At 44.4% G+C, this 26,511-nt stretch overlaps 2 protein-coding genes, 1 long non-coding RNA gene and 3 other non-coding genes across 8 annotated transcripts in view; 2 read left to right on the plus strand and 4 right to left on the minus strand.

The window, feature by feature from the left end:
• LOC146522806 (NLR family CARD domain-containing protein 3-like) overlaps positions 1–816 on the minus strand; it is a 13,308-nt gene extending 12,492 nt beyond the window's left edge. For 2 of the 3 annotated variants that reach the window (XM_085152944.1, XM_085152942.1), the window contains exon 1: positions 663–816. The gene's annotated coding sequence lies outside the window, so the exon portion shown is untranslated. The other variant, XM_085152943.1, reaches the window with a different exon arrangement.
• Positions 817–5,385: 4,569 nt separating this feature from the next.
• On the plus strand, positions 5,386–16,430 carry LOC146522807 (uncharacterized). The gene is made up of 2 exons (XR_014872992.1): positions 5,386–9,108; positions 9,149–16,430. It is a non-coding gene; the product is annotated as an uncharacterized LOC146522807 (long non-coding RNA).
• Positions 13,054–13,135, minus strand: trnas-gcu (transfer RNA serine (anticodon GCU)). The gene has a single exon. It is a non-coding gene; the product is annotated as a tRNA-Ser (tRNA).
• Positions 16,431–17,278: 848 nt separating the features above from the next.
• Positions 17,279–26,481, plus strand: LOC146522809 (uncharacterized). The gene is given in 10 exon segments (XM_085154158.1): positions 17,279–18,133; positions 18,347–18,428; positions 18,497–18,760; positions 18,862–19,837; positions 20,050–20,456; positions 20,459–21,025; positions 21,061–21,668; positions 21,670–23,189; positions 23,273–23,680; positions 23,799–26,481. Coding segments are annotated over 8 exon segments (4,797 nt in total). The 3' UTR covers positions 22,708–23,189; positions 23,273–23,680; positions 23,799–26,481.
• trnas-gcu (transfer RNA serine (anticodon GCU)) lies at positions 24,235–24,316 on the minus strand. The gene has a single exon. It is a non-coding gene; the product is annotated as a tRNA-Ser (tRNA).
• trnas-gcu (transfer RNA serine (anticodon GCU)) lies at positions 25,367–25,448 on the minus strand. Its single transcript has one exon. It is a non-coding gene; the product is annotated as a tRNA-Ser (tRNA).
• Positions 26,482–26,511: the final 30 nt, after the last annotated feature.

Consider the following 26,511-nt stretch of genomic DNA (forward strand, 5'->3'; position numbering starts at 1 on the left):
AGCCTGTAGGTGGCAGTGACACCTATAGTGACAGCTGTAGCTTTATTTCCCCTCCTAGACACTAAATGCACTTTTTTAATATTCAATAAAGTTACTCTTTGTTTACAGACCTAATATTTTTGGTAATCACTGCACTGTCAGGTAAGATTTAAGATTATCCAGATTACTAGTAAATCACCAGCAGCAGTGGGTGAGTAAAGTGAAGTGGTGCGACAGTGCAGGTCCTCTTTAACTGTCTTTTGTTTACACGGATGATCAATGACAGCGTGAAGGTGACGCAGGTATTAAAAAACAAGTTAGAGTATCTATTTCCATCATATTATAAAGAAAGTCAATGGAAAATGAAAGTAAAAGACTTACAATGCGAATTTGACTCGGTTTTATAACGTTACTGGAGTGTTTATAGGGTTAAACGTGGACATATGGATAAACACACGCAGCACCCTCGATCGCTCCTAAATAGTGAATTATAAAAATAATCGATGGCAGAGTTTGAGTTCGTTCATACTGAGTCGCCGTAAACTGTGAAATCTGCTGCTGCGATGATCCTTCTTATGTGCGCAGTTACTGCAGTAAAACAAAATGTCGGCTGATTAAAAAACACACGGATCGCTCTGCCCGACAAAAGTCGACATGAAGCAGGAAGATAGGCGGTGACTTACTTTCACGCCATAAGAGTTTTCTTCTTTCTTATAACTCAATCAAGTATTCGTAAGTTTCTCAAGGTTCTCCTGACAATGAGACGCGCTGCTGCACTACAGCATGGTGCAGACGAGATACCCTCTGTGTGTGTGTGTGTGTGTGCGTGCGTGCGTGTGTGTGTGAGCGTGTGTGTGTGTGTGTAGGGTTTTGTTGTTGTTGCTTTTTTTAAGTTTCACTTTCGTTTCTATGCTCTTTTATGCGCCTTGTTTGTCGATCAGGGCTGTTGCTGATCGGACTGGAGTGTTAGAGACACATTAAAAAATATATATTTGATCTTTTCGAGAAAGAAGCTAAAATTTTATTTGTTGTTTCAGGACGAACTGCCACAGCTGCTTATCTGTCTACAGAATCATCACAGACATGATAGGATGTTTCACTAACTCATCTAAACACGGCATGTTGTGGAGGGCATAGCAGTTTGTCTTGAAACAACTTTAACCTCGAAATTTCGACTTTATTCTCTTTTTTCTTCTTTTGGGGCCTTAATACTCGGCCATAGTACACTTTAAACGGTTTTAGTAAATTTAACAGTATTTTTACAGGAGTAGATGAGATTTAGAGTATCTTATACATAGAGTATGTATAAGATACTCTAAAATGTTTTTAAATTATTTTACTGCACAAAGCAAAGGATTGACTGCTTTAATTTGTCTGTACTGTAAATTATTTTTGCAGCAGTGATCCAATGCGGGAAAAACTGACCAATAACAACAGAGATTTCTTTCAAACTTCTTTTTAAATGTTTGGTGGAACCAACGGTAAAAGGAAAACTGGAGAAAACATTAACTCAATAAAAGGTTGGTAGATTCTTATTATAATTATGTTCTAGAAAATGAAGCTATTTTCTAGAATCATTTACTTCTAAGCTGATTTAAACTTTTTACAGTAAACACTAAAGTAGTGTATAGTGGAGTAGTGCATTGTCATACACTGGTCATAACTTACATTTGTTATTGAGACCATCAAATGTTTAAATAATAGTTTTTGGGCTTATTCTCTTCTGAAAATTAATTTTTTAATGCCGTATTCCTACATGATGCCATAAAATATTTATATTTATAATTTTATATTAAGAAACAGAAACTAGCAGGAGTTGTGCCTGTGCAAGTGGCAAGGGAGGAGTTATTTAAGCATATTTTATATTTTCAAAAGCATCTTTTAGCCGAGTCATCATTAGTGAGGTGTTCACTGGAGCCTTTTGTGGCTGCACTGGGTTGGGAACTCGATAAGCTAACATGACTGAATTAACTGAAGTAAACTGAAACTAATGACAAATCAAACGTGCATCTATGTTCTTTGCCTAATGAGTTTAGATGCTTTCTGCAAAAATGTAATTTGTCAAATAACTTTCATTCATTGCTGAATAAATTCACTAGATGCAGACCACTGTGTGTTTTACATTTTCCTCTGTTCTTCATAATTCAGTTCTTGCTTTAACTTCGACCTCTTTTTCTTTTTTCAATGAAAACTGGACCAACACGCTTCTTAAGCACCATAAGCCATAGCAACCTTTAGCAGTTCATTAATGTCACCAACTTGCTCGATACCTGCTATAGACTCTGCACACATGGAAGCCAATCAGAGATCGTACACTGTTAAACATCCAACATCTGAGTTTATTATTAGCTGTTGAGGTTAAGCATTCAGTCAACACAGAAACACTGGGGAGGATGTTTTCTGTACTCTATAAGGACCAGCGATGGATGTGGGGCTGAAGCCTTTAGGTTTATATTGTTAAAAAGTAATTATGAGAGAATTTGTTTCAGGTCATTTTTCAGAGTAACGTGAAAGTAATGAATAATGTAACAAATTAATTTTTAGTAAACTACTGCATTACTTCTAAGAAAGGTGTTCTGTGTAATATGTTTATTTATTACTCGAGTAATAACCTCAACACTGGTAAGCACAGATCATTTTTGTTGATGATGCTCATTAAGTTTTAAAATTACATTTTAAAAGTCAAATGAACAAAATGTGTGTCAAAACAAGCATTTAGCTCGATTTCAACTTCTCTGGTCTCTGCAGTAACCTCTTTGTGGTGTATTTTTTTCCACTTTAACAGATGTTTCATTCCTATCTTCCTGTTAAACAGTCAAATATTAACCACAGGCACTAAAACTGTGTCCTTTACATCTGCTTCCTCTCTATTTTATGGCCTGAGTCTCACAGAGAGCAGTAGTAACATGTGGTGTAGTTTACTGATGGCCACTTTAACATGAATTCAAATTGAAATTTCGTCAAGTCATAATAGCTAAACCCAGAGATTTAAATTCTTTTGGCACTTACAATCAAGGTCTGTGAGCACCAGTCAATTTACATGAAAGTAAATGAAGTGTAATATATAACTGTGCACAGTTTGTAGATTTTCTGTGAGTTCCTCATTTTTTTTCATTTCTTAGCAATCATATAATTATTTTCTCTGTCACTTATTTGTGTATTTACTGTGTAAACGTTTGTAATAGATAAGTCAGAGCAAGTTTGTTGACGGTGTAAGCCTAATTTATTCTCCAAGTTTCAGTACTGTTGTTTACTGTGGCTTGATTTTCTGTAGAAAGTGCAATGAAGAAATCTTCTGTTATGAAACAGCACATTCCTCATTTCAAAAGCGCAAATTAAAAAAATTATACAATTAATTTTTTTATTTTATTTTTTAGAAAATAACATCATTAAATACAGAAATAAGACTGAGACTTTGCAGAGCTCTGCACAGAATCCAACACGAGCTCGGTTAGCACCAAAGAAAAAACCCTTGATATGGGCCCCCCTGTTATGTTTCTATGTTTCTGTTTAAACTTGCCCTGTGTTCATTTCCTTTCCTTTCTTTTCACTTCATTTCATCATGTCTGAACACAAATGTTTTTTCTTTATTTCTAATTTCTCTTTTCTGTCATTCTTGCACACCCTTAAATCATTGCCGCACAGCAGAATGGCTGATTTCAGGTGGACATGGTTTTACAGTCAACTTTGTGCAGAATATTAACAAAAGTATTAAATTTAGGAAAAACCCAAGTGTGAAAAGAGGAAGTAAAAATAAAGCCATGTATGGGAATGAAGCTGTAGGGCCCAGTGCAAGAGGGCCCCGATGTGAAACGTGAAGTAAAACTTAGGTGATTTTTTTTTAAGGTAAAATGCACAGAAAATTCTCAAAGTTATTGATAATTTTTTTAAAAATTCTTCACAGAGAAATTCCTTGTGATGAAAGTTTTTAGAGTCTGAGTTGGGTCAGATTATTCTGGACACTGTCCCACAGTTGGGCCCCCAGGAAGCAAGAAAGAAAACCTTTTTTTTTTAAAGGCACCAGGATTATATTTCCTTAAATATTCAGTTTTAAAACCAATTGGAGGACAGAATTTAGTAGTCTGTTACTAAACTGTCCAGACTGTCTGCCAGACTCAGCTGGGTTTCTGGTAAAACTTCTAGAATCAATGAAACAAGAAAATGAAAGAGGAATAAGACACCGACCTGCCTCCTTTAAGGAAAAAACACACCATAAAAATGTAGTTAATTTATGAGTTACTGTTCAAAAAGATTGAATGCAGGCTGACGCAGAGGCTGCAGCAGCACATGTGCTCAGACTGCTTCATTTTCAGTTTTGAGATGTGATGGTTGCTTTTATTTTCCAGTGAGGTGGAAAAAGTTTGAGAAGCAGCATTTCAGAGGAAGTTAACCTTAAACACACTTTTATTCTAAAAGAACGAAACAGTTTAAACAATGTCAGAGGAGGTCCTAATTTTATGGCAATGATTCACTGACAAGAAAACTTAATTTGAATAACATATTTTGTGTGAACACTCGCTTTAGAAACTGCACATTTACAGCTGGCAAGTTCACAAATGTTGCACAAAATTTGGCAAAGTACGAAACAGTAATTATGGCTACAGGTAAAACTAGTTTCTGGTTAATGAAAAGATCTAAAAAGTGTTTGCAGCATTATGTGTTTATATGATGTTTTTATATTTAATTTTTACAGTGAAAAAGATCATCTGTAATTAAATATTAATAGCATTTACCATTATGTCCTCTCTCCTGTCCCTGCCAGTGTACTGAGCTGTACAACACGACCTGTGGCTGTAATCTGGGGGAGTAAAACGTGACTAAATAATACAACAACTGCCATATGTGTGCACACGCATGGAAGGTCAGACACAGCATCCCATTAAGCTGCACAAATTTTATTGTAATTAGAGCTTTTAGAGTATTAGAGTATTCGGGTTGCAGGACTTATTCAGGCACAGCTCCATACTGAAATATCTTGAGGGTTGACCGCGTGCTGAACTGAAATACACTGCATGTGTCAACGTGCTCTGTCTGACTGACAAAGTATTTGTGGGAAATATTTTTTAAGCATTTTTTTTAGTTAACTGAACAGCAACATGACAAAGACACAAAACACACCCCTAACATGCACCAACAAGAATAAACTGCCTTCAAGTTTTAAGATCAGCTTCTTAAAGTAAAGTAAAAGTGTACTTACGTCTTTAATAAGAGGCCTTCAGCTTGAGCTTTGTGGCTTTTCAAAGCGCGGTAATTTCTGCTTATCTCACATGATCACATTAACTGACATTTCCTTCTTCTTTGTCTTCAGTTTTTTTACTGTCTAAACTTTTCAGAGATCCTGCCGCACAGTGGACAAAGGGTTAACGGGTAATGTCACTGCTGAGACTCATGGCTAATCAAAAATCTAGGTAGTTTGTAAAAAGTCTTCATATTGAAAAAACCCACTAGGAATATCATAAAGATTTATTGACCTTTGATTTTTTTAAAACATTAAAACTAGTTTGTTACTTTTTGTTCAAACGCCAGTTTGGTTCCTACTGACGATGCAAATCTCCTTAAAATAGTTCAAATGAAAATATCTCGGTGCTTATTTAATCTTGTTCTTGTTCAAATCTAAGAATCTGAGGATTTTTCTCATAGATGTAAACATTTACAGTTCCTGGCCCCTTCATTAGGCACACCTTGCTGGTACATCCATGATGTGAGTCTCCCGTTCCAGTAAATACGCTACTGGATTTAAATCTGGTGACAGTAGAAACTGTTTGGGTACAGTGAGCTCATTGTCATGTTCAAGAAAGCACTTTGAGATAATTTGAGCTTTGTGACATGGTTTTTAATCCTCCTGGAAGTAGTCGTCAAAAGATGGCAGTGCAGTGGTCATGAAGGGATGGACATGGACGCAAAGTGTGTGGAAATATCCCCCACACCATTACTATAGCCTGAAACGGTTAAACAAAGCAGGATGGATCCATGCGCTCATCTTCTTTACACCAAATTCTGACCATCTCAAAGTTGTAGCAGAAACCTCTGCTGTACAGTTTTGGTGACGCCTCAGTTTCTTGCTCTTATTTGAGAGAAGCAGCACACATGGTTTCCTGCTGCTGTAGCACATTTGATTAAAAGTTCAACATTAAGTGGTTATTTGAGTTACTACCGCCTTCCGTTAAGCTCGAAGCAGTCTGCCCATTCTCCTTTGACCTCTGACATCAACAAAGGTGTTTTCTCTGCTGCGCCTTTTTCAGACCCTAGATTCCCATTAAAGTCACTTCAGTCATCTATCTTCCTCATTCTGATGCTCACTTTGAACTTCAGCAGAATAAATGCACTGATTTTCTGCCTTGTGATTGGCTGATTAAATGTTTGATTTAGGAAGCAGTTGAACAGGGGTCCTAACAAAGTGAACAGCAAGCACAGACGCCAGAATCGTGTCTACATGGCCACCAGGATGCTCAGGGGGAGCCCGGCTTCGTAATGCCTACATGTCTATGGAGCCAGGGGTCTACACACAATTACAAATTATCTGAACTTGCTGGATCTTTGACTGATTTTACAGAACTTTAGTTTATCACAAATATTAAAGTGTAGGCTATGGTTACGTTTCATATTTTAATGTGGGCTTTAATACCAAAATGTTTATTTTTGTTGATAATTAGAGCTGCAGTTAGGAAGTGGAAGCTATGGACATTTGATGAAGAAGTGATTAATCTAAATGATAAATGGCACATGAACTGGATTCATATTAACCACTGAAAGAAGCTCAAACCTGAGCTGGAGTGAAACTCTGTTTATGTATGCGTGTGTGAAGCACGTGCTCATATGGGTGGTTAGTGTAAACAGTGAAGTTCACAGAGAGGTGAGGTCATTAGAATAGAATAGAATAGAATTCAACTTTATTGTCATTGCACATGTCACAGGTACAGGGCAACGAAATGCAGTTTGCATCCATCCAGAAGTGCTTTAGCCATGATATAGCTATATTACAAATATATATTAGCAATAATATAGATATGTAAGTATATTAGAGAAATGGGTCTATTATGGTATGTCATATGTACACGGTATGAAGTATGTTATGAATATGCTTTAACTATAAGTATGTACAGGCTGTAGTGAGTACAAGCTATGTACAGGCTATGAACAGGATATAAATATGAAATAAAAAAACTATACAGAAATATGAGATATACAGCTATACAGAAATGTGAACTATGCAAGTAATAAACAGCTGTAGAATTAAAATTATCGTATTTTACAGAATGATTATTTATACAGAATTATACAGTAGTGCAGTTAAGATAAGCAAGATATGTGGATAATTTCTACATTACTTCTCTGAATATCAAAGGGTTTGTGTCGGTGCTTCCTCATTCAGCTGGAGTCAGTGTGGAGAGAAAGTACACAGAGAGGTAAACTTCATATTTAACCAGGTCTTCCCATTAACACCTGACCTGTCCAGAGGTTCAGTCAATGAGCTCATCAATAGCTTCAATGCCAAAATGTTAAATGTTATCGACACTATTGCTCCCATTAAGGTGAAGGTTATCTCTGGAAGGAAAAAGTCTCCATGGAGAAACTCCACACTGGTGAAAAATAAAAAAAAAGAGAGTGTCAGAAAGCTGAGCGCAGAAGGAGAAAAACAAACCTCTAGGTTCATTATGACATCTATAAAGAGAAACTTCACAATTATAATTTACAACTGAGGAGTGCAAGGAGGTCCTACTTCTCTGACATCATCACCAAAAACAGTCATAATCCTCGGGTCTTATTTTCTACAGTTGACAGGCTAACAAACCCTCCTGTATCAGTGGCAGCTGAACTTCATTCGACCATGGCCTGCAATGACTTTGCCAAATTCTTCACAGAAAAAATCCAAAAGATTAGACAAACAATTGATCAACAGCAGATCCAGAATATGTACTGTGTCCACCGAAAAACTGTTTAAACACCATCAAACAGTTTAAACCCTATTAACAGCAAACACCGGAAGGACATCTTAGGTTAACTGAACTCCTCCTCTTGCTGTTTAGATGTCCTGCCAACAAGTTTTTTCAAAAAGGTCTCAAAGACTTTGGAATCAGACCTGTTACAGATCGTCAACATTTCTTTATTATCAGGTGTGTTTCCAGAATCACTAAAAACTGCTGTAATTAAACCTTAATTACAAAAAAATTAAACCTATACTGAAAAAGGACAACCTGACAAGACACAAATGAACAACTACAGGCCAATCTCAAATCTCCCATTTTAAAGTAAGATCATTGAAAAAGTAGTTTCTCAACAGCTCAATTACTTCTTAAAACAGAATAACTGCTATGATGCCTTCCAGTCAGGTTTTAGACAGAACCACAGCACTGAAACTGCTCTGACCAAAGTGTTTAATGACATATGTCTGAACACAGACAGTGGAACAATGTCAGTCTTAGTTTTACTGGATCTCAGTGCAGCATTTGATACAGTTGACCACAACATATTACTCAAACGACTGGAGAACTGGACAGGTCTTTCAGGAACTGTACTAAACTGGTTCAAAACATACTTAGAAAACAGGAAATACTTTGTATCAATAGGTAACTTCACATCTGAGCAGACAAGTATCACATGTGGAGTTCCCCAAGGTTCCATCTTGGGACCTCTTCTGTTTAACATTTAGATGCTCCCACTGGCACAGATTCTAAAGAACAACAAAATAAACTATCATAGCTATGCAGATGACACACAAATATATATCACAATATCACCAGGAGACCGAGGCCCTGTACAGGCTCTTGGTAAATGCACTGAGGAAATTAATGACTGGTTGGGCCACAATTTTCTCCAGCTAAACAAAAACAAAACTGAAGTAATAGACTTTGGAGCCAAAGAAAACGATTACAGGTCACCAGAGAACTTCAATCTATACACCTAAAAACCACAAACCAGGCGAGAAATTTGGGTGTAGTGATGGATGCAGACCTAAACTTAGAAAAACACATTAAGACAAAAACAAAATCAGCTTACTATCACCTTAAGAATATATCAAGGATAAAAGATCTGATGTCTCAACAGGACCTGGGAAAACTAGTCCATGCATTCATCTTTAGTAGGCTTGATTACTGTAACAGCATCTTTACAGGTCTACCTAAAAAATCAGTCAGACAACTACAGCTCATTCAGAACTCTGCTGCTCGAGTCCTCACTAAGACCAAAAAAGTGGACCACATCAGTTCAGCTCTGAGGTCTTTACACTGGCTGCCTGTCCGTCAGAGGATAGACTTTAAAGTTCTGATGCTGGTTTATAAAGCTCTGAATGGTTTAGGACCAAAATACCTCAGTGACCTCCTGACCCAGTATGAACCTTCCAGATCCCTCAGGTCATCTGGATCCGGTCTTTTACCAGTTCCCAGAGTCAGAACCAGACACGGAGAAGCTGCATTCAGCTTTTATGCTCCATATATCTGGAACAAATTCCCAGAAAGCCTCAGATCAGCTGAAACACTCAGTTTATTTAAATCCAGGTTGAAGACTCACCTATTCTCAGCTGGATTTGAATAAAACACCAAATCCACACTTTTAAGCTTAAATTTCAAAACTTACATTTTTTAAATCAATTTTAAATCATGATTTTTATTTGTTTTTGTTCTTTAATGTCTCTGTAAAGCACTTTGAATCACCTTGTTGTTGAATTGTGCTATATAAATAAACTTGCCTTGCCTTCATATTCTGTCAGTGAGTCATATGAAGTTGGGATTTACAGTATTTCAGTTATTTCACTGTATCACTCACCTTATTGATGTGGTTTCTGAGGCTGAGGCAAGGTTTTAAAATACCTCTTGATATTGAAGAAGTCAGTTGGATGAGTGACGAAACGTTTCTCCCAGAAAACGCTACGTCCAGATGAACAGAATCAACTTTTGGAGATTTATTTTCATGGATGATTGAGAATGCATCAAGACATACCTTCTTGATAATTAGAATATTATTTAAAACACTTTATAAACTCACTGAAATACAGGAAAATAAGATACCTGTGGCTAAGTATACGTCTGATGTGTACAAGTGTGTGTGTCCAGTCTGCTCTCTTGTGAGTAGGGCTGGGTATCGATTTAGGACTGTTACTGTGTTTATATCTTTTTGTAAAATCCGTTCACCTGCTCTCATTTGCTGTTTGGTGGTTGTTGAAACAGTTATGTGAGCTTTAACCTGAGACTCTGGCATTTTTGGTAAAATACATTTATATTAAAAAATTGATTCAGAATTTAACAAATAAATATCACATTATTCAAACTAAAATCATTTTGAATCAGGAAAATCAATTTTTTTTAAACCCAAGCCCACTTGTGACTGTGTCTTTGTAAAAACTGGTAAGTGAAAACTATGTTTACATAAACATGGCTGGAGAGTCTTACTCTGCATAAAAGCAGGTTTTTCATTAAAAAAAATGATTATGAATAAAGTGAAATCTGAGTAAATCTTGCTCACAGCAAAACGTCATTAGATTGATGCTGTTTGATTCTCAGGTAAAGTAACGATTTCCTGCAGGCTGAACATTATACGTGCTAGAAGCTCTTTGTTCATGTGCTCAGGCAGTATTTAATAATGGAAAAGGGTAATTTGAGTAATTCGAGTTCCTGCAGATTGTAAAACAAGATCAAAGGTTTAGTTTTTGTGTCCTGGAGGAAAAATTTTAGATTTTTTTTACTAAACAAAATGCCAGAAAAAAGAATCCAGCTGGAATTACACCTGAATCATCAGTGACTTCACTTTATTTATTTTCAGGTTTAGTAAGAGTGAATCTTTCCATTTTAATTTTTTTTTTTTATCATTGTGGTGTGGCCCTTTTAAAATGATGACGTGTGTTAGCTAGTTCTCATAATCCAAGTATGTAGAGCTTGTGTTTGATTATTGTGTCTTTGCAGCAGTTAGCTGAAAATACATGGATGGACATAGAAGTGGGTTTCAGGCAGGCCAACTAGGATTGAAAAACTCATCACAAATGAACACATGGGTCAAGTTTCCTTCATTATCTGAAGATGGTAAACTAGAGTAACATATGCACGTTACTTAGTCAGTGGCAAAAATGGGCATTTACTGAGAGCAGGTCTGTCGGCAAGTCACCTCATTCATTTTTCTATGTTTAGCTCATCATGAATGTAGCTCAGTGCTTTCAATTCACCATTTAAATGTGCCTTTTAAAGCAATGACCCTTCTCACCGTATATTTACCCAGCTAAAACAAAATGAACGCCCAGAGAGATGTTTGTCCAGTCATTGAACCCACTCATCTCCATGTCAACGTAGTCTGCAGAGGTCTGATTGGCTGCCGCTGGACAGGAAGTTATCCAGAGGTTTGCTTCAGGAAGATGAGGTTTAGTAGGAGATTACTCACAGGTGCTGCTTTCTTGACAGATGCTATAGTTTTAATGTCTTCAAAGTCCAGCTGAAACCTGCTTTCATCCAGACCGTCCAGGATCAGAACAATCTTAGTTTTGGTATAATCCACTGAATCTTTGAGATCAGACAGTGTGGAATGAAATAAAGTCAGGAGCTTGTGTAGGCTTTTCTCACCTGTAATCAAATTCAGCTCTTTGACAGAAGGCCTGAAAACAAAGTCAACATCCTGGTTTTCCTTCTCTTCGGCCCAGTCGAGAATGAATTTCTGCACAAAAAAATATTTTCCATTTCCTTCAACACCCTCTGTCACAACTGTGAAGTCTGTCTTGGCCCGGCAAAGGTGTCTACACATTGTTTAGGTTGATTATTTGTTTTCTACACTTTCCCTCTCACCAGTGGTTATATGAAGCTATGTGTAGATGCTGTTCATGGAACTTGTGTTGTCACCATTGCCTTCATAGACGACAAAAATTTCTTTTTCATTGCTTCTTTTAGTTTCATCTGTACCTTCAAAAGTGGGATGTTATCTGTAACAATAAAATACAACATGTAAATGTAAAAATTATTCAGGTGGTTAAAATCAGACTTTAGTTTAGTCATGGAAACAATTGGTAAAACCCCAAATTCCCAAAACAATCATCACTGTTTCAGTGCTAACAAGAAAAAAGAACTGAAAAGATTCAGAGCATCAAACTGTGTTTTTACAAGAAAATCAAAAAGATCCAACACATGTTGGCAACCGAGTGTCAAAACATGTTACAGAGATTTTTAGCTCATGACAAACAGAAGACTCAACACACACAGTGTACTTACAGTAACAAAGACTTTCTCCTGCCTCATCATTAGCCTCTGATTAATCCATCAGCAATTTAAGATATTTTCCCTTACAGAAGAAATTAGAATTACCTTCTTGTCTCCATTTCAAACCCGAGTGGCTCAAACTTGGATCTTTAGTCTTTAACGACATCTTACTGGGAGCCGCACATCCTGAAGCATTTGACTGTGAACTAGAAAGTTGACATTGATGTAACCAATCAAAAAACACACTTTGATGAGTTATTTATTGTTAAACTCCAGATATAAGCATGTTCACAAATTCATTCTTGACCATTTCAGGGACCTGCAGAGACAGGACATTTCCATCCTTCATGGGTTTCTGGGCATGCCAACTACAGCAAGACCCCGTGGTAGAATCACTGCGCATACGAGACATTAAGGACCAACTCTAGTCTGGGCACTACACATTATGCTGGGAGAGTTTCACCGTTTGTGGAAGCACCTTTCAGCTGCTTCTGGAGAAAAAGAGATGTCAGACTGGACTGGGGGCGTTGCTGCGTGACTCTTTGCTGCCATTGGCCAGTATTGTGAAGGTAAGAGGGGAGACAATCACCTCAGATGGACAAACACTGATGAGGTTTAAAGCCAGCGTTAACCTGACCGTACCTGAAAGGTACTCAGAGGAGACGTGCAAATAAACATTTGCCAAAGGAAGCCACATGCGTTTGTTTGGAGCACTGACTATTCTGGAAACAAAGTATCTTTTGGCCATTGTATTAGCAGACCATTCTCTTTAACGTGACCTGTGCAACAAGACCACATGGTGAACTATAGGGAGTACTGAGCCAAAGAAGAGCTGAGGCATTGCATCATGCCTACTTTGGCAGCCAATCTCACAACATGCATTAAGATAAGTAGAAAGAGGACTCGACGAGGATGGGATTCGAACCCATGTGTGCAGAGCACAATGGATTAGCAGTCCATCGCCTTAACCTCTCAGCCACCTCATCTCCCTGCAGCAGTGTTTTTGGCAGCAGAATTGGGAATTTATTCTGTGAACATGTAGTCTGGATGGACAAAATGCGAGCTGAGCGCTAGTGCATCGACGCAGGGAATTCTACTCCAGATCCCCGACGAGGGGCTGCTTAACACTTTGGTAGAAGCCTGGAGTGATGCTGGCTTCTTCTTTGAGCCTGTTCTTCTTGGGGGTTGCCAGAGTGGATCATCTGCCTCCATCTCACCCTGCCCCTAGCATTCTCCTCTGTCACAGCAACCCTCTTCATGTCCTCCTCAACTAGATCCATGAATTTTCTCTTCCGTATTTTTCATTTCCTCCTGCCTAGCAGCTCCATATTTTAAACCGTTTCCCCAGTATATCTTATATTCCTCCTCTGCACATTTCCAAACCACCGCAGCCTTACCGGTCTAACTTTGTCTCCAAACCGCTCAACCCCAGCTGTCCCTCTGACATACTCAGTTCTAATCTTGGACACTCCCAACATAAAAAAACGTACCATCTTCAACTCTGACAACTCCATCTCGGCCTCTCGTCTTTTCCTCCATGCCACAGTCATAAAACAATACATCAGAGCAGTTCTCACCACCATCCTGTAAAGCTTGCCTTTCACACCTGCTGCTATCCTGGTGTCACAAATCACCCCTTTATTTCGTCTCCACCCACATCTTGCCTTCAAAGTACTCCTTCCCTTGTTAGCACATTACCATTTCCACCCTTAATGACTTTAAACTGCTGTCCCTTTCTCCATGCTTAGTGTCAAGGCTCACATTGAAGTCACTATAAGGCTTTTCCTTTGACATTGGTTTAGCACCCCTAGAATTCTTATTTACATGACAGCATTACTTTTTCTTTTCATGCCTTTTCCTTTGAATGCTTCCCTGAAGTGATGACACAAAGCCTTGAAAAGTGAGTATAATGAGTAAAGTCATAGACAAAACCAATGGATTGGCTACAGAGGATGCTGGTGGGCTGCTCGGGGATGTGCAAAGGGTCCCTGGAGAATGCGGACATCGATCCCGCTACCTCTCACATGCGAAGCAAGCACTCTCCCATGTGAGCCAATTCCCCTTTGTCGGTTGGGAATTGTAGCTTCATCTTGTCATATGGACCTTTAACTCCGGCGGATCTAAAAAGGACGCCTCGCCTTCATGGGTTTCTGGGCATGCCAACTACAACAAGACCCCGTGGTAGAATCACTGCGCATACGAGACATTAAGGACCAACTCTAGTGTGGGCACTACACATTATGCTGGGAGAGTGTCACCGTTTGTGGAAGCACCTTTCAGTTGCTTCTGGAGAAAAAGAGATGTCAGATTGGACTGGGGGCGTTGCTGCGTGACTCTTTGCTGCCATTGGCCAGTATTGTGAAGGTAAGAGGGGAGACAATCACCTCAGATGGACAAACACTGATGACGTTTAAATCAGCTCACTGAGACAGTGGTTTCTTTACAGAACCCCGGAAGAGGTGTTCGGCCTTCACGGGCTGGCTCGGTGAGTTGTCGCCGGTGTCATCAGCCAGGACACTTTGCTAGGGAGTGCACTGGGGAGCGGGCTTCACGCCACCCCAGAACAGGTTCTGATTCAGGCCCTCCTTATACCGCAGTTGGCAATCATCTTCCCGCTACCCAGTCGGAAAACTAAAGCCCTCTGAGCTGCAGAGTCACAGTTCAGGTGGGGAGTTCACTGGCTCACAGAAAGATAGGATTGGCAGGCTAATTTCATCGTGTCCAAAGATAGAATGTGCTGATTAGTGGGGTGACTGTCCCTTGTTTGGTGGATACTGGTTCCATGGTTTCCACCGTCACGGAGAGCTTCTTTTTGGCATATTTTGCACCCTGGGGACAGGAACGCCTCCAGTCATGCCATTGGTTGCAGCTTCGGGCCGCCAATGGGCTGGCCATTCCCTACATTGGTTTTTTGGAGCTCAGTGTACTCCTGTGTGGCAAGGAAATGTCCTCTTGTGGGATCCTTATAGTGAAGGACCCTCCTGGGGCTACGCCCTCTGTCCCTGGCATTTTAGGAATGAATGTAATCCGCCGCTTTTATCAAGAACTGTTTGGGGCTTTCGGTGGCTCCTTGTTTAATTCTCCTTCTGTGTCACAGGCACCGAGACCAGTTTTGGAGGCCTTACATCAGTGTCACCAGTCTGCAGCTCAAGTCCCAGAGGACCCTGTCGGTACCGTTAAGGTACAGGCCCGCGGGCCGTGCGGATACCTGGTGGTGTCATGCAGCTGGTGTCCACCACCTGTTCTCAGCAGTTGTCAGGTCAGTCTGTGCTTTTTGAGCGTCCTGAGTCCGGGCTGCCAGTTGGGTTGCTGGCCTCTCCATGTTTGGTCCAGGTGGACCTGAAGCTGTCCTCCACCCACGGACCCATTTAGGAGTGATAAGCCAAGCTACTGTTGTTAGCCTCCCTGCTGGTGTTAGCGAGGAACACTCTTTTCCCGTCACCGTTTCCTCCCATACAACCAGCAGCCCTGCTCAAGAGATGGTGGATGCGATTGACCTGTTTGCTCTCGCTGAGTCAGAGCAACATGAGGTTTTGAAGAAGTACCGCTCTGTTTTCTCCACTTATGAGGGAGACTTGGGCTGCACAAACCTCATTTCACACGACATACCGCTGCTCAATGATGCACCTGTCCGGCAGAGGTACAGGCGAATTCCTCCTTCTGATTATGAGGCTGTCAAGTCCCATATCAACCAGCTACTGGAGGCCCAGGTAATTAGAGAGAGTAGCAGTCCTTATGCCTCTCCCATCGTGTTGGTCCGCAAGAAGGATGGAAGCCTCCGTCTGTGCGTTGACTATCGTTTGCTGAATAGCAAAACAAGGAAGGACACCTTCCCCTTACCTCGCATCGAGGAAAGTCTGTGTTAGGAGAAAAACCTCAGGAAAGCAAAGAATCACGGGCCCAGAGTTAATTCATGTACATGGACGATTTCTGTGCACGATCTGTCAACTACAGAGTCAGTGCAGAAATGCGCGCCAGGCATCTGGTCAGACTTTATTATATACTGTCCTACTCATGTAACACTCATGGGTGGAGTACAAGTTAGGAAAAAACAACTCTTATCTGGTGATTGCATATGAGGCTGCACAGGATGCAGCCTTGCAAGACAAAGATGGACAAGTTGATTAACGATCTTGTAGTGGGTTAAAACAATACATGTGGGTGTTGTCTAAACTTGAGCAACTTCCTCATGTGATCACTTTGTTCCAGCTAAAGAATTTGCTGACACGCTATGTACAGGCATTTCTGTGCAATTCAAATAAGCTAAACATAAACATTTATCACTGTGGAATATTAATAAAATTCAAAATCTTTTAACAGTCTGGATGTCCTTGCTGGCGCACGCTGGTTATCTACCATCGACCTGGCCAGCGGGTATAACCAGGTGCCAGTTTCTGAGCAGGATAAGCCCAAGACTGCTTTTTGCACGCCGTTTGGCCTGTTCGAGTGGAATCGTATGCCGTTCGGGCTGTGCAATGCTCCTGGTACCTTCCAGCGCCTAATGCAGAGGATGTTTGGGGATCAGCAGTGCTGTGGTGGACCACTGGAGGGTTCCGCTCACACCCAGTTCTCAGGAAGTGTTGTTGCTGTGTTTTGGAGAGAAAAGTGTTCAGTTGTGTGGTGATAAGTAATAAAAGCTGTCCGCAGCCCGCTGCTAAACGAGCAGTTTAGCAGCGGGCTGCGGACCGCAGCTTACTGCGGCTAATGGCTCTCCCATCGCAACGTTCGGGGAGAGGTTCGTGACTGTTTGTTTTCATGGTCGGGATTTCCAATGGAACTTTCTTGTTGCCGCTAGTTCTGTACCTATTTTGGGCGCCGATTTTCTTTGTGCCCACGGACTGCTGGTCGATGTCGCTAACAGACGCTTAATTGATGCACTGTCTTTTTCTTCAATACCCTGTTTCACTCGCGCCATCGAGCCCCTGAATCGGGCTAATTTAGTGACTTCAGGGAATGTTTTTCAGCGTTTGCTCTTGGAGTTCCCTTCACTGACTGTTCCTAATTTCCCGAACACGGCAACGAAGCACGGGGTTGAACATTATATCCCGACGGTCGGTCCGCCGGTGTTCGCACGCGCGCATCGCCTCGACCCCGCGAAACTCTCCGTCGCTCGGGAAGAGTTTGCCGCAATGGAGCGCCTCGGCATAGTGCAGCGCTCGAATAGTGCCTGGGCTTCTCCGCTACACATGGTGCCCAAGTCAGACGGTCGGTGGCGGCCGTGTGGGGATTTTCGCCGTTTGAATAATGTCACGGAGAACGACTGTTACCCCATTCCCCACATCCAGGATTTTTCCGCCCACCTCGCCGGCACCTCGATTTTTTCTAAAATTGACTTGGTGCGGGGGTATCACCAGGTTCCCATGCGCGCCGAAGACGTCCCCAAAACTGCCGTTATTACCCCTTTCGGCCTGTTTGAATTTTTGCGCATGCCGTTCGGCCTGAAAGGTGCCGCCCAGACTTTTCAGCGGTTGATGGACTCTATTTTGCGTGGGCTGCCCTTCGTCTTCGTGTACCTTGACGATATATTGGTGGCCAGCTGCTCTGAGAGTCAGCACGCGTCCCATCTGCATCAGGTTTTCCAGCGCTTGGCGGCACACGGCCTGATCGTCAACCCCTCCAAGTGCCAGTTCGGCTTGCCGGTTATGGATTTCTTGGGCCACCGCATTTCCGCTGACGGTGTGGTTCCGTTGCCAGACAAGGTCCGGGCCGTTTCGGCTTTTCCGCGTCCTGTGTCCGTTAAAGCGCTGCAGGAGTTCTTGGGGATGGTTAATTTCTACAACCGCTTTCTCCCCAGAGCTGCGCACCTGCTGCAGCCTCTCTATGCTGCCTTGAAGGGTAAAACAGCTAAGGACCCGATTGATTGGCTCCCTGAACGCATCCAGGCATTTTCTGGGGCCAAGACCGCGCTGGCAAACGCCGCCCTGCTGGCCCACCCGTTTCCGTCGGCGGAGATTGCGTTGACCTCTGACGCGTCGGACGTGGCGGTGGGCGCAGTGTTAGAACAGCGGGTCTCCGGTGTCTGGCAACCGCTCGCTTTTTTTAGTCGCACGCTTAGGGACAGTGAGCGCAAATATAGCGTTTTTGACAGGGAGTTGCTAGCCCTGCACCTCGCGACACGGCATTTTCGTTTTTTTCTCGAGGGTCGGAGCTTCACCGCATACGTTGATCATAAACCTTTGACATTCGCGATGTCCAAGGTCTCTGATCCGTGGAGCGGGTGCCAGCAGCGCCAGTTGGCAGCCATTTCCGAGTTCACAACTGACATTCAGCACATGGCTGGTAAGTCCAACTGCGTGGCAGACTGTCTATCCCGTGTGCTGGTCTCTCTCCCGTTTATGTTGGCATAGACTTCGAGGCTATGGCCGCTGACCAACAGGCCGACCCGGACGTCCTTGCCCTTCGGTCTGCGCAAACGGGCCTTGTATTGGAGGACAGACCCGTGTGGAACGGCGGGCCCAGCCTGCTTTGCGATGTTTCCACCAGCCGTCCACGCCCTGTAGTCCCCCTTTCGTGGCGTCGTCGCGTTTTCGACTCTGTACATGCCCTCTCTCATCCAGGCGTCCGGGCCTCGGTCAAGCTGGTCAGCTCTAGGTTCGTTTGGCCGGGCCTTCGTAAATAAAGAGTAAAGAGTGGGCAGCCGCGTGCATCCCATGCCAACGTGCTAAGATCCATAGGCACACACAGGCGCCCCTCAAATCCTTCCGCGTTCCAGGGAGGCGTTTTGATCATGTCCATGTGGATCTGGTTGGTCCTCTGCCGTTGTCACAAGGTTTCACGCACCTTTTGACTGTAGTGGACCGCACAACCCGCTGGCCTGAGGCAGTGCCTCTGGCGTCCACTACAGCAGCAGCAGTGGCCAGGGCATTTTTGTCAACGTGGGTTTCGCGTTTCGGTCCCCCCGCCGACATCACCTCAGACAGGGGCCCCCAGTTCGTTTCCGAGCTTTGGTCTGCCATGGCTGACGGCCTGGGGGTCAAGGTCCACCGAACCACTGCGTACCACCCGCAGGCCAATGGGATGTGCGAACGTTTCCACCGGTCGCTTAAGGCCGCGTTCCGTGCTTCTCTCACAGATGGCAACTGGGTTGACCGCCTTCAATGGGTTTCACTGGGGTTGCGCTGCGCGGTTAAAGAAGACCTTGGGGTTTCCCCGGCGGAACTGGTCCTCGGTCAGCCCCTCCGGGTCCCCGGGGAATTCTTGCCTGAGAGCCCACCCCCGTGCTTCGCTCCATCTGTGCTGTCTCTCCGTCCCCCAAGAGACTCGTTTTCTCTTCCTGGCCCAGTGCACCATTGTGTGCCCGACACCTTTGTTCCAAGGTCGTTGGACTCCTCGCAGTTTGTTTTTGTCAGGCATGACGCTCATAGGCCTCCGCTGCGTCCACTGTATGACGGCCCCTTTAGGGTTATTCAACCGGGCCAGAAGTATTTCCTTTTGGATTTTGGGGGTCGACAAGAGGCTGTTTCTATTGACAGACTTAAACCAGCACATGTGCTTCTGGATGATCAGGTGGTGCCGGCTCAGGCCCCCCGCCGTGGCCGCCCGCCTTCCGTTGGACCGGACAATCCTGCTTCTTCCTCTGGGAGCGCCCCCCACCTGGCGGGGCCCGAGCTATCTTCAGTTTTTCCTGACCGCCCATGCCAGCCTGGCCCTCAGGCTCGTTTCCCCTCCGCCAGCTCTCCACCTCCCCAGTTCAGCCGTTCTGGACGTTTAATTAAAGCGAGGGTTCTGGACTAGGGGATGACCTACTGGGTGTTCGGGGGGGGGGGGGGGGGGGGGGGCATGTGTGGTGGACCACTGGAGGGCTCCACTCACACCCAGTTCTCAGGAAGTGTTGTTGCTGTGTTGCTGTGTGTTTTGGAGGGAAAAGTGTTCAGTTGTGTGGTGATAAGTAATAAACGAGCAGTGCCAATCGAGAGCTCTCGTGTCGTCTGTGTTTACCTCCACAGTGCCAGTCATTACTGCTGTACCTAGATGACATCATTGTGTTCTCCTCGTCTGTTTCTCAGCACCTGCAACGGCTGGAGATGGTGATGGCAAGGCTGCAGCAAGAGGGGCTCAAGGCTAAGCTAGAAAAGTGTGCCTTTTTCCAGCAGAAGGTTAACTACTTGGGCCATGTAATCTCCTGTGAGGGTGTCTCCACCGATCCAGCCAAGGTTGACACAGTAGCCAAGTGGCAGTGTCCTCATTCCGTGTCAGAGTTGCAATCCTTTTTGGGTTTCGCCAGCTATTACCGGCGCTTTGTGGAGGGGTTTGCCACATTGGCAGCTCCCCTGCATCAAGTGGTGGCTAAATTGGCTGGCACCAAGACATAAAGGGCTCGGGACAGAGTTTGAGTGCTATTTGGACACCTCAGTGTGAGGAGAGTTTTGAGGCCCTGAAAGCAAAGCTTGTGTCTGCCCCTGTGCTGGCGTATGCTGACTTTGCACGCCCATTTATCTTGGAGATTGACGCCAGCCATAGTGGTTTGGGTGCAGTTCTCTTCCAAGACGTAGAAGGTGTTGTTAGGCCAGTGGCTTATGCCAGTTGCGGTCTTCGGCCCCATGAGTGCAATATGGACAATTACAGCTCCATGAAGTTGGAGTTTCTTGCGCTCAGATGGGCCATGGCAGAAAAGTTCCGGGAGTACCTGCTGGGGCAGAAGTGTGTGGTTTACACTGATAACAATCCACTCAGTTACCTCTCTTCAGCTAAGCTGGGCGCCACCGAGCAGAGGTGGGCCTCCCAGCTGGCGGCATTCGATTTTGAGATTAAGTATCGGTCAGGCCACAGTAATAGGAACGCTGATGCTCTCTCTCGACAGTATGAGACGAGCTCCAGCTTGGCCGAGGGTGTGTTGCCTGGGACTCCTGTCCCAACTTCACTTCAGCAGGCTCAATGTCCAGCAGTTTTGCCCTCCGTTACTCAGTTGGAGATTGGGGGCTGGGGGATATTCGTGCTTTGCAGGAGGCTGACCCCCTCCTCAAGGATTTCTTGGTATACTGGAGGAGGCACACCCCGCCCTCTTCGGAGGAAAGGAGTCAGGTCCCCAAACCAGTCATGGTTCTGCTGCGTCAGTGGGATCGTCTGGTGGAGAAGGATGGCATCCTTTATTGCCGTATTTTGCGTCCGGGTGGAGGTGAGGAAGTCCTCCAACTTGTTCTTCCAGAGGCTCTGAAGCCTGAGACCTTGAGGCAGCTGCACCAGGACCATGGGCACCAAGGTATTGAGCGTACCACTGAACTGGTCAGGCAGCGTTGCTATTGGCCCGGGATGTCCTCTGACATCAAGCAATGGGTTCAGCGTTGTGAACGCTGTCAGGTCGCAAAGGACTCAGAGTTGGGGTCTCATAGTTATATGGGTCACCTGTTGGCGTCTAGGCCAAATGAAATCCTGGCCATAGACTTCACGGTGTTGGAACCTTCCCGTAGTGGAGTTGAAAACGTCTTGGTTATGACTGACGTTTTTAGCAAATACACTGTTGCAGTCCCTACCCGGGACCAGCGGGCCTCTACTGTGGCCCAGGCCCTGTTAACAGAGTGTTTTTTTTAAGTTTGGCGTTCCTAGCCGCCTCCACTCTGACCAGGGTAGAAACTTTGAGAGTTTGGTGATGCAACAGCTATGCGAGTTGTATCGGGTAGCCAAGTCCCGTACAACCCCTTACCACCCAGCAGGTAATGGGCAGTGCGAACGGTTTAACCGAACCCTCCACAACCTCCTACGGACCCTGCCATCATCTCGGAAACGCGACTGGGCTGTGTGCTTATCACACGTGCTCTTTTGCTATAATAGCACACCCCATCAGGGCACTGGAGAGTCGCCGTTTTTCCTGATGTTTGGCAGGGATCCTAGGCTGCCTATTGATTTCCTTCTAGGCCGCGTTCAGGACCCAGTGCCTGGAGAGGGACAGGACTGGGTGGCCGAGCACCAAGCCAGGTTAATAGTGGCTTTTGAGGGAGCTCGGGCACGGTTGTCGCTGGCCGCTGACCGTCGCAAGGAGCGGCATGACCAGAGAGTCCACCCTGTTCCTTTAAAGGTCGGTCAGCTGGTGTATCTTCGAGATCACAGCACCCGGGGCCGGCACAAGATCCAGGACCTGTGGAGCTCTGTGGTCTATCAGGTGTTGAGGGCACCCCAAGAGAATGGGGCTGTTCGACATGTCCATCGTAACATGTTGAAGGCACAGGTCAGCCTAGGACCTCTTACACCTGGTCCACAGGTTCCACCCCCACCTGTGCCTGCTGACTCAGAGCAGACCTCTCTGAGTGACGACGAGTTGTGGCTCCTTGTCCTTGAGGTACCCTCACACCCTGTAGCACCTTTGGCGTCACTTTCCGATGCCTCTAGAGTCCCTTCGGTGGAGCTCAAGTCTACTCCCAGTGTGATTGTAGCACCCTCGACCTCTGCTCCCCCAGGTTCTTCCTCAAGCTCTGTTGAACAGTCTGAGGTGAGTGGGCCACACTTGTGGAGAACAGCACATTCGACAGCTGGTCAGCACTCGAATGTACATCACTTGCCACGTCCTGTTGAGTCTGTACCGGTCGCCAATCCTCAGCTTGCCATATTCAGGCCATGGTGTTAGGTTTCTTGAGTCATTGTCAGGGCGCCAATGCAAAAAGGGGGGGTAGATGTAGCCGGATGGGCTACTCGCCCTTCTTTTTCTCTCTTTCTCGCTTGCTCTACTACCCTCGCTCTCTTTCCGCTGCACTCGCTCCTTGTATCGTGTGATTGGGTTAATTAGGAACCCACCTGCATATTGATTACAGGGTGGTATTTACCTGTATAAAGGGAAGCCGTTTTTTTTGTTGGATTATTCCTCCCGAGCTTCTGGTGCGATACAGCAGTAAATGCTGGTCTATTGGTTAATTTACCGATACGATCAGATTGTGTGACTGCTACAGGTAGGCCTCCTTTTGACCTCTGATTTCTCTCAAAAGCCGGTAACTAGTAGTCATATTTCTCCGGCCCGCTACAGCGCGGCTGTTTCTCTTTCCTTTACTCCAGCCGTGGTGGAGAGACGCGTGAGTTGCATCCACCGTACAGTACAGCGCCTCCAGTCTTGGGGTAAGCCGCTTATATTATAGCTGCTAGTATTTGTAAATTAGAGAATATTAAGGTTATCTTTGCCCTTTTTTGTTTGTTTGTAGGGTTTGATTGCCGCCGCACCCTCTCAAGGACCAACTGCCTGATTTTAAGCGAAGAGTCGAGATGCCTGCCTAGCTGCTGTCTTGTCTTGCCTTGTTTTATCTTGTGTTCTGATCTGTTGGCCGTCCAGTCTTATTTCTGCTGCTTGCCTCGCCCCTGGGGGCTTTGGGTCTCACGCTAAGCCCCTTTTTGGACTATCGTTTCACTCCAGCTTTCGCGGCTGGTCGGGGCGATCTTCAGCTGCATATTGGGCGGGTGTTACAAAACTGGTACTGCCTCTCCCTTTTCTCCCAGTTGTGGAGAGTTGCGCGAGACTGAGTGGGGCTACGGACAATCGGAACCAGCACCAGCTGTGGGCTGGCTCGCAGAGTACGAGTATTTCCAATCTGTGCTCTGTGGTGTGTATGTGGGTGTGTTTTATTGCAGATCTTCGTTTTTCTTTTCATTTCTTTTTTAGTATATAGAGAGCCTGTTTATGTCCCATGTTTTTATCCTTTTTAATGTGTATATCTTGTGCTTTTATTTCAGCGAACTGAGGATCTACCACTGGCCGTGGGACCTTAGGTTGTGGGTCGTTTTCCACACTACTTTTGTTGTACAGCACCAGGTGAATAGACTATAGTGGGGGTTTTTGTGTGGTTTTCTTTTGGTCCACCGCTGCTGGTAATTCCCAGTTGTATGTTTATTCTTTTTGGTAATTTGGGACACCATTTTAGACATTTAGTGCACTGTCCTTGTTGCTTTGTTTTTATTTTTTTTTAATAAATAAAATTGTGTTAATATTTGAGCTGGCCTCAGTGTGCATCCCTGAACCTGTGCAAACGTTGTTGTTGTTTTAATTACATTTTATTTCTAAAGTTCATATTTCCTGGGGGCTAGAAGTCCCCCCCAGGTGGCGTTGTCATTTTATTATTTCTTTTATAACCCCGCTGACCACTTAGTCACAATAAGTAGAAAGAGGACTCGACGAGAATGGGATTCGAACCCACGCGTGCAGAGCACAATGGATTAGCAGTCCATCGCCTTAACCTCTCGGCCACCTCATCTCCCTGCCCCTGTCGTTTTGCCAGCAGAATTGGGAATTTATTCTGTGACCATGTAGTCTAGATGGACAAAATGCGAACTGAGTGTATGTATCGACGCATGGAAATCTACTCTAGATCCCCAACGTGGGGCTGCGTAACACTTTGGTAGAAGCCTGGAGTGATGCTGGCTTCTTCTTTGAGCCTGTTCTTCTTGGGGGTTGCCAGAGTGGATCATCTGCCTCCATCTCACCCTGCCCTTAGCATTCTCCTCTGTCACAGCAATCCACTTCATGTCCTCCTCAACTAGATCCATGAACTTTTCTTGAATGCTTCCCTGAAGTGATGACACAAAGCCTTGAAAAGTGAGTATAATGAGTAAAGCCATAGACAAAACCAATGGATTGGCTACAGAGGATGCTGGTGGGCTGCTCGGGGATGTGCAAAGGGTCCCTGGAGAATGCGGGTATCGATCCCGCTACCTCTTGCATGCTAAGCGAGCTTTCGCCCATTTGAGCTAATTCCCCTTGGTTGGTTGGGAATTGTAGCTTCATCTTGTCATATGGACCTTTAACTCCGGCGGATCTAAAAAGGACGCCTCGCCTTCATGGGTTTCTGGGCATGCCAACTACAACAACACCCCGTGGTAGAATCACTGCACATACGAGACATTAAGGACCAACTCTAGTCTGGACACTACACATGCTGGGAGAGTGTCACCGTTTGTGGAAGCACCTTTCAGCTGCTTCTGGAGAAAAAGAGATGTCAGACTGGACTGATGAGGTTTAAAGCCAGCGTTAACCTGACCGTACCTGAAAGGTACTCAGAGGAGACTTGCAAATAAACATTTGCCAAAGGAAGCCACATGCGTTCGTTTGGAGGACTGACTATTCTAGAAACAAAGTATCTTTTGGCCATTGTATTAGCAGAGCATTCTCTTTAACGTGACCTGTGCAACAAGACCACATGGTGAACTATAGGGAGTACTGAGCCAAAGAGGAGCTGAGGCATTGAATCATGGCTACTTTGGCAGGTAATCTCACAACATGCATTAAGATAAGTAAAAAGAGGTCTCGACGAGGATGGGATTCGAACCCACGCGTGCAGAGCACAATGGATTAGCAGTCCATCGCCTTAACCGCTCGGCCACCTCATCTCCCTGCTGCAGGTTTTTTTTCCAGCAAAATTGGGAATTTATTCTGTGACCATGTAGTCTGGATGGACAAAATGCGAGCTGAGCGCTAGTGTATTGACGCAGACAATCTACTCCAGATCCCCGACGAGGGGCTGCGTACCACTTTGGTAGAAGCCTGGAGTGATGCTGGCTTCTTCTTTGAGCCTGTTCTTCTTGGGGGTTGCCAGAGTGGATCATCTGCCTCCATCTCACCCTGCCCCTAGCATTCTCCTCTGTCACAGCAACCCTCTTCATGTCCTCCTCAACTAGATCCATGAACTTTCTCTTCCGGATATTTCTTTTCCTCCTGCCTAGCAGCTCCATATTTTAAACCGTTTTCCCAGTATATCTTATATTCCTCCTCTGCACATTTCCAAACCACTGCAGCCTTACTGGTCAAACTTTGTCTCCAAACTGCTCAACCCCAGCTGTCCCTCTGACATACTCAGTTCTAATCTTTTTCCATCCAGGACACTCCCAACATAAAAAAAAACGTACCATCTTCAACTCTGACAACTCCATCTCGGCCTCTCGTCTTTTCCTCCATGCCACAGTCATAAAACAATACATCAGAACAGTTCTCACCACCATCCTGTAAAGCTTGCCTTTCACACCTGCTGCTATCCTGGTGTCACAAATCACCCCTTTATTTGGTCTCCACCCACATCTTGCCTTCAAAGTACTCCTTCCCTTGTTAGCACATTACCATTTCCACCCTTAATGACTTTAAACTGCTGTCCATCCTTTCCAGCTTCATCTCTCTGTCATACCAATTGGTACAAGTCCCTTTCTCCATGCTTAGTGTCAAGGCTCACATTGAACTCACTATAAGGCTTTTCCTTTGCCATTGGTCTATCACCCCTAGCATTCTTATTTACATGACAGCATTACTTTTTCTTTTCATGCCTTTTCCTTTGAATGCTTCCCTGAAGTGATGACACAAAGCCTTGAAAAGTGAGTGTAATCAGTAAAGTCATAGACATAATGAGACAAAAACAATGGATTGGCTACAAAGCATGCTGGTGGGCTGCTCAAAGCGTCCCTG

This window comes from Neolamprologus multifasciatus, chromosome 3 (assembly GCF_963576455.1).
Source record: "Neolamprologus multifasciatus chromosome 3, fNeoMul1.2, whole genome shotgun sequence".
Lineage (NCBI taxonomy): Eukaryota > Metazoa > Chordata > Actinopteri > Cichliformes > Cichlidae > Neolamprologus > Neolamprologus multifasciatus.